Source organism: Helianthus annuus, chromosome 3 (genome assembly GCF_002127325.2).
Source record: "Helianthus annuus cultivar XRQ/B chromosome 3, HanXRQr2.0-SUNRISE, whole genome shotgun sequence".
Taxonomy (NCBI): domain Eukaryota; kingdom Viridiplantae; phylum Streptophyta; class Magnoliopsida; order Asterales; family Asteraceae; genus Helianthus; species Helianthus annuus.
In genome coordinates, this window is record NC_035435.2 from 15,162,341 (window position 1) to 15,171,826 (window position 9,486).

A 9,486-nucleotide genomic window follows, 5' to 3' on the forward strand; every position below is an offset into this window, starting at 1 on the left:
GGTGGAAATCGGAGAGACGATAGAAGAGATGTTGGAAGGGGTGAGAGAAGGGATGAGAGACGAGATGAAAGAAGAAATGATCGAAGAGATGATAGAAGGGATAACCGGAGAATGGATGATCAAGAAGCTAACGGTCCCTATCGTCATCAACAACCTCCACGGGGAGTGAATGATCGTTTTAGGCCGGTGGTCACCGAAAATGATTCACCAATCGTTTGTGAGAGGAGGATGTTTGATTATAAACCACATTACATCAACATACTTCCTCATTTTAATGGAAGGTCTAACGACGAACCGTACACACATTTGGCGGAGTTTTCTTCCATTTGCAACACTATTGGGGGGCATAACTTCGCACTAGAGGAGGTCAAACTTCGCTTGTTCCAATTTTCATTGAAAGACAAAGCGAAGTAATGGTTCCTTACACTTCCGGCCAATAGCATTCGCACATGGGGAGAAATGCAACAAGCTTTTCTGGATGAGTATTATTCAATGGAAAAGACCGACGATGCTCGTGATGAAATTAGGTCTTTTCGCCAATTTTCGGGCAAACCGTTGCATGAAGCCTTCACAAGATTTAGGGAGTTGATGCGAAAGTGCCCACATCATCAAATAGAAAAGTGGGAATTGGTCAAATGCTTTGTACGGGGTTTGGACGACAACACATGGAACCGACTTGAATCAACGAGCAATGGGACCCTTCTAAGCAACCATGAAGATGATGATTGGGAGTTTTTGGAGCGGATGAGCAAACGGTCAAAGGAAAAGGAATCGGCCGACCGAGCCAAAAAGCACCCTACCTCAAGGTCATGGCCCGATCGTGATGCAAGTTCTAAGGATCGGATTGATACGTTGGAGCGAGAATTGGCCCGCATGAAGAAGAAGGAAGTGGGTGCGGTACAATATAGCGTATGTGAAGAATGTGGTGACATCGGTCACCGGACCGAGAATTGTCAAGCCACCGTGGAGGTGAATCAAGTGTATGGGGACCGAAGGCAATATGATATGAACTCTAACGCTTACCACCCCGGGTTGAGGAACCATCCTAACTTTAGGTATGGTAATGCCTCTAACCAAATGAATCCGAATTTCCAATCTGGAAATCAAGGCGGGTATTCGCACCAAACTCGCCAAAGAGGTTACAACCAAGATGGTCACGGGTTGACGAATAATCAAGGAGGTGGTGGTGATTTGAATGCAAAGATGGATGCAATGCTTTCGATGATGCAAGAGTCCAAGAAAGAGAATGAAATTCGGGACAAATCGCATGAAGCATTAGCAAAACAAGTGGGCCAACTTGCGGAGGAAATGGCACAAATGAGGGGGAGCATGGGAAAGCTCCCAAGTGACACCACGGTGAACCCTAAGCATCAAAGTTCAAACACGGGCAATGTGAGGAATGTGCACATTAGCGCGGTAAGTCTTCTTTCAAATGATGAGGTTTGTAGTGGTGTTGAAAGCATTCCACCACAATGCGTTGATGGTATAGTGGGAAATACAAGAGATGAGTTGGAAAGTAAAAATGAACAAGAAACGATTTCACAAATTAAAATTGAAAAAATGAATAAAAATTCTTTTTGTGAAAATTGTTTAAATCAAATTAAACCGATTAATGCATCAAAAGTTGAGGAACGGTACCCACCGAAGGATGAGAGGTGGGAAAATTTTAAACAAGCAAAAATTACTTTACCGTTACTCGATGACATTAAAAAGGTTCCGGCTCATGTGGAATGCTTAAAGGAGTTAAGCATCGAAAAACGGCACAACAAATTACCCGAACCGGTTGATTTGATATCACATGTTAGTGCCGTTCTATCGAGTGCCATTCCACAAAAAGCTCAAGATCCGGGAGATCCTCTTATTCCAATTCAAATTGGAACCTTCAAAATTGAGAGGGCGCTCCTCGATCTTGGAGCTTGTGTGAGCATTTTACCCGGGAGTTTGTATGACCAATACGATTTTGGTCCATTAAAAAAATTTGATACTCCCGTGGTATTGGCCGATCAGACTCCCACGCATCCAAGGGGGATGGTGGAGGATGTGATTGTTAAGGTGGATGATTGCTACTACCCAGTTGACTTTTTGGTAGTAGACTATGTTGGGTGTGTTGAGGATACCCAACCAGTAGTTATCTTGGGTAGACCGTTCTTGGAAACTACTAATGCCATAATAAATTGTGCAACGGGAACGGTAAGCATGAAGTTTGGGGACCGGGAATTAAATTTAAATGTTTTTCCAAATTTCACTAACCCGCTCGGTGAGGATAAATGTCCTAAAAAGGACATGAATCCAAACAAAAAGGTGTGTGCTATGGTTGGTAGGTTTGAAGAAACAAGGAAGAAAACAGTCAAGAAAAAGAAGGCGAAAAAGTCACCTCTAGAAAAGAAGAAGGAAGATGAGGTGAGGAAATTTGGACCGTTTGGCAATAAATGGTATGAATCACCGGTGGGTGATTTCGAGGAGTTTGTAGGCAGCAAGCATGCCATTCGACCACCATGAGGTGGTAAGTCAATTGTTGTTGTATATTTTATTTCGCATTTCGTTTTAGTTGTTATCCGTTGTTTAGTTAGTATTGTTGTTGTTGTATAATTTTGTTTTTTCGTTTTAGTAGTTAAATGAACGTTGTGGGTGTGTTCCCTATATAACCCTCACGAGACCTACTCGTCCTCCCAAGCTATTGAGAGGTTTAAAAGGGCTTGTTGCATACGCTAAATGCAACCGTGATTCCTACAAAAGTGAGTTAGGGCTGTTATTGTTGTACATTTTTTTCCACAAAAATCAAGGTAATTTAACGCATGATTTGGTAACACTTTCATAAAAATGGTAGAACTAAGTAGCTAACAAATTTCAATGGTTGTGAGAAACATGCTTCTACACAAGGGTTAAAATTTGTAGGTACATTATGTTCGCGGGACAACCGTTTTATGAAGAGAAGAAGAAGATATGGGCATCAAGCGACAAAAATCAGGTGCATGCGTTTCCTTTTTACCTTGATTCTTAGTTTAGTAATAAGTGGATTGTATTTTGTATTTTATTTTTCCGGGGTGAGATTTTGGGAAGGTTAGCCGTGTCACATCCCTTGTGCATTTTTAAAACTCTAGTTCTTACACATTGAGGACAATGTTTACCTCAAGTGTGGGGATGGGGAGTAGTAAAAGTTTTCGATTTTGACCCGTTCATTTAAACACTCCACATTGAGGACAATGTTTACCTCAAGTGTGGGGATGGGGGAAAATTTCAAAAAATTTTCAAAAATTTCTTGTTTTAAAAGCGATCTTAAAAGCACAAGTAACTAAGTTAACAGGGGATGGCACAACCCATTTGGTCTTTTGTCATGGTCAAGCTCAAATTAATAGCATGACGGGTATTTAGCGGGTGGTTATTTGGGAATAATTCGCCTAAAGAACTAGCATTTTATGCATATCACATACCATACCCTTATACGTGAGGTTTTGAGCCACTTTTATATCATAGATTTACATATACATGTTTCTTTGTTTGAGTGGACCATTAGCCACGTATTGTAGAACTTGCGACTTTTGATACGTTTGAGACCATAGACCGAATACAAGCACGAGAATGATTAAGGCATTAGGTAAACCTTTTCCGTTTACACCATTTATATATCCTTACCCAAAAAAAAAAAAATTATCCCTTAGTAGCCAATTTTGAGCCTAACCCTTTCGTTTGACAACCCTTTAGCCCATAACCTTAAACCTTTTTGTTTTTAACCCGTGTGATGGAAATTCGATTATAGGAGTCAAGTTTGTATAGTTGTTTGTTTGTTTGCATATAAAAAAAAGGAGAAAAATCGGAAAATGTTATGAAAAAGACGAGAAAATTGTTGAGAAAAGAACAAAAATATGTGTTCTTAGTTGAGAAATAAAAGGCGAAAGCTTGTTGCCTTCTAGTTTGATATTGGTAGTTAGTTGTGCGTAGATTAGTTGTTTTGTAATAAAAATAGAATTTGCATCACCTTAGCCACTTTAAAATATCCTATTTCCTACCCTTAGCCTAGCCCTGTTACAACCCGTTCAAAGACCTTATGACTTGTGCTTGATATTCGTGCTCGGTGGTGGAGAATGATTGAGTTGCAAGCCTATGCGGGTACGTGTTCTAATCGGTTTTGAGCGATTAATTGATTGAAGTGCTAATAAATTATACACATTAGCCAAGTTATAAGCCGAGTGGAGAGAACATTGTGAGGGATGTGCATGACTTGTTAGTTTTATGGGCGGGTTAATCTTGGATAACCATTTTTTTTGTGATTAGTCACTTCACCGTTAAATATGTTGAAAATGGTAAACAGTTTGAACTTTAGTATGACAATTGACCTTAACCTTCATCTCGGGAATGGGGAGTGTATTCGTTGTTCGACCCACGTGAAAGTGAAAAACAGATTTGCTTGAGGGCAAGCAAAAGACAAGTGTGGGGATGTGATACGTGGTCGAAAACTTGTTATCGTTTGTGCTTAAGTTGATGTTTTTACATAGCTTTTAATCTTGAATAGCCTACTTTTAATGGGATTTGTGTTTTACAGGTCTAAAAGAGTTTAAGGAGCTAATCGGGAGCTAAACGGAGCATCGGGACGTGAATCGGATCAACCGGGGATGTGAAATGAACAAAACCGGGTTAATCACGAAGATTGGATGTGTTTTGGGAATGTTAATGGATTTAAAATGAATATATTGGAAGATGGCATGATAGAGGGCTGAATTACGAGTACGTGGGCGAAAACGGTGAGTAAAACGGAGCTATAACGAAGAAGTTATGAAGAAAACAGTTTCGGACGAAACAGGAAAAACTAGAGGGCGTCGGGGACGGGCTCTAGGACGTCGCCGACGGGCTCTAGAAAGTTCCGTCGTGAAAAAATGCCCGTAAACAGCCAAACAAGCCGTCGGGTGATTTCAGCAAATGGGGAGGCCGTCGCCGACGGGTCCCAGGCCGTCGGCGACGGGTTGTGGTTTCCTGAAACGCGAAAAATTGGGTATCTTTGATATAGGAACGATTCTAATTGGTCTTGGGGCATTCAACTCGGGAGTTACACTCCTTGGAAGGTTTGAATCTTGTGCTGGGAGCCACAATCACAAAACCATCACCTACCATTCAACCATCTATCATCTCTACAACCCGAATTCATCATCATCACACAATCAATCATCAAACCCTAATTCACCAATCCATCATCCTTCTCACCATCATCATTCCATAAACCCTAATTCTCCATCATTCCTTCATCCTACAAGCTTCAAGATGACTCCATCCGCATTCCAAGCATCCGGTGATCAAGTTGCATCAACCATGAGCGGCTAAGCATCTCGGTTTCACCCCGGTGTAGGTAGTTGTTAATTCTAGTGTTTCGAATTGTTATTGTTTCATCTTAGTGACAATTTGTATTTGGTTTTTGAAACTTTTGACAATAGTATTACATTTGTTACGAATTCGTGAATCGTCGAACGATGTTAAAAGTTATGACTTTGCGAAACGGTGATATGTAATTGTACGTTGTCGTTGTTAGGATTTACTTGTGTTGATTACAAAGTGTCTTCTTGTCCGTTCTTCGGGACATTGATAGCTAGTAGCACCTAAGTCACGGTACACTAAATCCGTTAATCGAATGCATTTGAGTTGAAACTAAAACTTGTAGAAATCCTAGATTAATAATTACCGAAACCGGGTGTGATTCCTTTTTATCATTATTGTTCTAGTAACCGTTTTTATTGCAATCGTTAAGTAGAATTTGTCAATCATTCTCATCAATCCATTTAGTTAAAAATCATATCTTTCAATTAAACGAAAACACAAAAATACTTTAGCAAGCTTCATAAATTGTGACAATTGTTTTAATTCATTCGAATCCACACACAAACCACATACTCTTCGTGGTTCCACCCCTTACTACCACTAACACATTGTTAAGGGTAATTTGGGCTTATAAATATTATCTTTGACCAGAGCGCGACACTCCGATCAAATTTTGGCGCCGCTGCCGGGGAATGCGTGCGCTTTGTGTTGGATATTGTTTGAATTTTTTGTGATTAACTGTTTAATTTGTTTAGCTTTCTTTTTGTACTTGTCTTTTTCCTTGTTACGCGGGGTGTGTTACTTGTGCAGGTTACAGGTAGTGCATGCATATGCGGAACTCCGGGAGGACTTCACCTTTAGTCTACGAACCGGAAATCGAAAGAGTCGCAAGAAGAAACCTAGCAAGCCGGTTAGAAGCAACTCTTGCTTCTAATCAAACCAACCAAACACCACCACTCACACCGACTATTGAAACCGATTCGATGGCAAACCACAATTCCAACCAAAACCCCAATCCAAACCAATTTCAATCTCGAGGAACCTTTTATCCCGCCCAAAACGTTCAACCTATATCTCAAGAGCAACCGGGTGGTAACGTCAACGCTAGACCACCCACTCCACCTTTCCGAAACCAAAATCCCAATAACTCTCAACGAACACCCCAACAACAAACCCTTCACCGACAAGCCTCGTTACCCATCAACCTTGATGATCGGAATGTCAATTCCGACCGTAGAGGTAATCGAGATCGCGGCAATCCCGCGAATGAAGACCCATTTTTTAACATCGACGACTTGAGAAATGCAATCCCCGATGATGAGCCTTATAGTGTGCCCAGTTATCAATTGCCGGAACATGTAAGCATTCACACAGAAAATTCGGATGATGGGGGTTACTATGATGATCGAGTGGATGACGATGAAGATTAGGGATGCATTAATAGAGGCAATGTCTACAATGCAAGAGAGTTCGAAGATGAAGAGTTTGGCTACCAAAATGCCAATTACGTTGGGGAGGATGATTATGGTTACGGGAATAGAAGGAATGATGGTTACGAAAATAACCGCCAACCATGAAACAACCACCAACGGAACCGGAATGATGGGTTTTACAACAACAACAATGCTAACCCTAACCGGATTCCTCGTTTCGTGGGAGGTGGTCATCAAGGGGGTAACCGAGGTGGAAATCGGAGAGACGATAGAAGAGATGCTGGAAGGGGTGAGAGAAGGGATGAGAGAACGAGATGAAAGAAGAAATGATCGAAGAGATGATAGAAGGGATAACCGGAGAATGGATGATCAAGAAGCTAACGGTCCCTATCGTCGTCAACAACCTCCACGGGGAGTGAATGATCGTTTTAGGCCGGTGGTCACCGAAAATGATTCACCAATCGTTTGTGAGAGGAGGATGTTTGATTATAAACCACATTACATCAACATACTTCCTCATTTTAATGGAAGGTCTAACGACGAACCGTACACACATTTGGCGGAGTTTTCTTCCATTTGCAACACTATTGGGGGGCATAACTTCGCACTAGAGGAGGTCAAACTTCGCTTGTTCCAATTTTCATTGAAAGACAAAGCGAAGCAATGGTTCCTTACACTTCCGGCCAATAGCATTCGCACATGGGGAGAAATGCAACAAGCTTTTCTGGATGAGTATTATTCAATGGAAAAGACCGACGATGCTCGTGATGAAATTAGGTCTTTTCGCCAATTTTCGGGCAAACCGTTGCATGAAGCCTTCACAAGATTTAGGGAGTTGATGCGAAAGTGCCCACATCATCAAATAGAAAAGTGGGAATTGGTCAAATGCTTTGTACGGGGTTTGGACGACAACACATGGAACCGACTTGAATCAACGAGCAATGGGACCCTTCTAAGCAACCATGAAGATGATGATTGGGAGTTTTTGGAGCGGATGAGCAAACGGTCAAAGGAAAAGGAATCGGCCGACCGAGCCAAAAAGCACCCTACCTCAAGGTCATGGCCCGATCGTGATGCAAGTTCTAAGGATCGGATTGATACGTTGGAGCGGGAATTGGCCCGCATGAAGAAGAAGGAAGTGGGTGCGGTACAATATAGCGTATGTGAAGAATGTGGTGACATCGGTCACCGGACCGAGAATTGTCAAGCCACCGTGGAGGTGAATCAAGTGTGTGGGGACCGAAGGCAATATGATATGAACTCTAACGCTTACCACCCCGGGTTGAGGAACCATCCTAACTTTAGGTATGGTAATGCCTCTAACCAAATGAATCCGAATTTCCAATCTGGAAATCAAGGCGGGTATTCGCACCAAACTCGCCAAAGAGGTTACAACCAAGATGGTCACGGGTTGACGAATAATCAAGGAGGTGGTGGTGATTTGAATGCAAAGATGGATGCAATGCTTTCGATGATGCAAGAGTCCAAGAAAGAGAATGAAATTCGGGACAAATCGCATGAAGCATTAGCAAAACAAGTGGGCCAACTTGCGGAGGAAATGGCACAAATGAGGGGGAGCATGGGAAAGCTCCCAAGTGACACCACGGTGAACCCTAAGCATCAAAGTTCAAACACGGGCAATGTGAGGAATGTGCACATTAGCGCGGTAAGTCTTCTTTCAAATGATGAGGTTTGTAGTGGTGTTGAAAGCATTCCACCACAATGCGTTGATGGTATAGTGGGAAATACAAGAGATGAGTTGGAAAGTAAAAATGAACAAGAAACGATTTCACAAATTAAAATTGAAAAAATGAATAAAAATTCTTTTTGTGAAAATTGTTTAAATCAAATTAAACCGATTAATGCATCAAAAGTTGACGAACGGTACCCACCGAAGGATGAGAGGTGGGAAAATTTTAAACAAGCAAAAATTACTTTACCGTTACTCGATGACATTAAAAAGGTTCCGGCTCATGTGGAATGCTTAAAGGAGTTAAGCATCGAAAAACGGCACAACAAATTACCCGAACCGGTTGATTTGATATCACATGTTAGTGCCGTTCTATCGAGTGCCATTCCACAAAAAGCTCAAGATCCGGGAGATCCTCTTATTCCAATTCAAATTGGAACCTTCAAAATTGAGAGGGCGCTCCTCGATCTTGGAGCTTGTGTGAGCATTTTACCCGGGAGTTTGTATGACCAATACGATTTTGGTCCATTAAAAAAATTTGATACTCCCGTGGTATTGGCCGATCAGACTCCCACGCATCCAAGGGGGATGGTGGAGGATGTGATTGTTAAGGTGGATGATTGCTACTACCCAGTTGACTTTTTGGTAGTAGACTATGTTGGGTTTGTTGAGGATACCCAACAAGTAGTTATCTTGGGTAGACCGTTCTTGGCAACTGCTAATGCCATAATAAATTGTGCAACGGGAACGGTAAGCATGAAGTTTGGGGACCGGGAATTAAATTTAAATGTTTTTCCAAATTTCACTAACCCGCTCGGTGAGGATAAATGTCCTAAAAAGGACATGAATCCAAACAAAAAGGTGTGTGCTATGGTTGGTAGGTTTGAAGAAACAAGGAAGAAAACAGTCAAGAAAAAGAAGGCGAAAAAGTCACCTCTAGAAAAGAAGAAGGAAGATGAGGTGAGGAAATTTGGACCGTTTGGCAATAAATGGTATGAATCACCGGTGGGTGATTTCGAGGAGTTTGTAGGCAGCAAGCATGCCATTCGACCACCATGA

General features: G+C 41.7%; 2 protein-coding genes across 2 annotated transcripts; both read left to right on the top strand.

Moving 5' to 3' along the window:
* The first annotated feature begins 459 nt into the window (after window positions 1–459).
* On the top strand, window positions 460–2,499 carry LOC110931226. The gene is made up of 2 exons (XM_022174629.1): window positions 460–1,516; window positions 1,625–2,499. The coding sequence occupies exons 1-2, from the start codon at window positions 460–462 to the stop codon at window positions 2,497–2,499; spliced, it is 1,932 nt and encodes a 643-aa protein (XP_022030321.1).
* A 4,515-nt stretch (window positions 2,500–7,014) lies between these two features.
* On the top strand, window positions 7,015–9,486 carry LOC110931227. Its single transcript, XM_022174630.1, has 2 exons — window positions 7,015–8,503; window positions 8,612–9,486. Exons 1-2 carry the CDS (start codon window positions 7,015–7,017, stop codon window positions 9,484–9,486), a joined length of 2,364 nt encoding a protein of 787 aa, XP_022030322.1.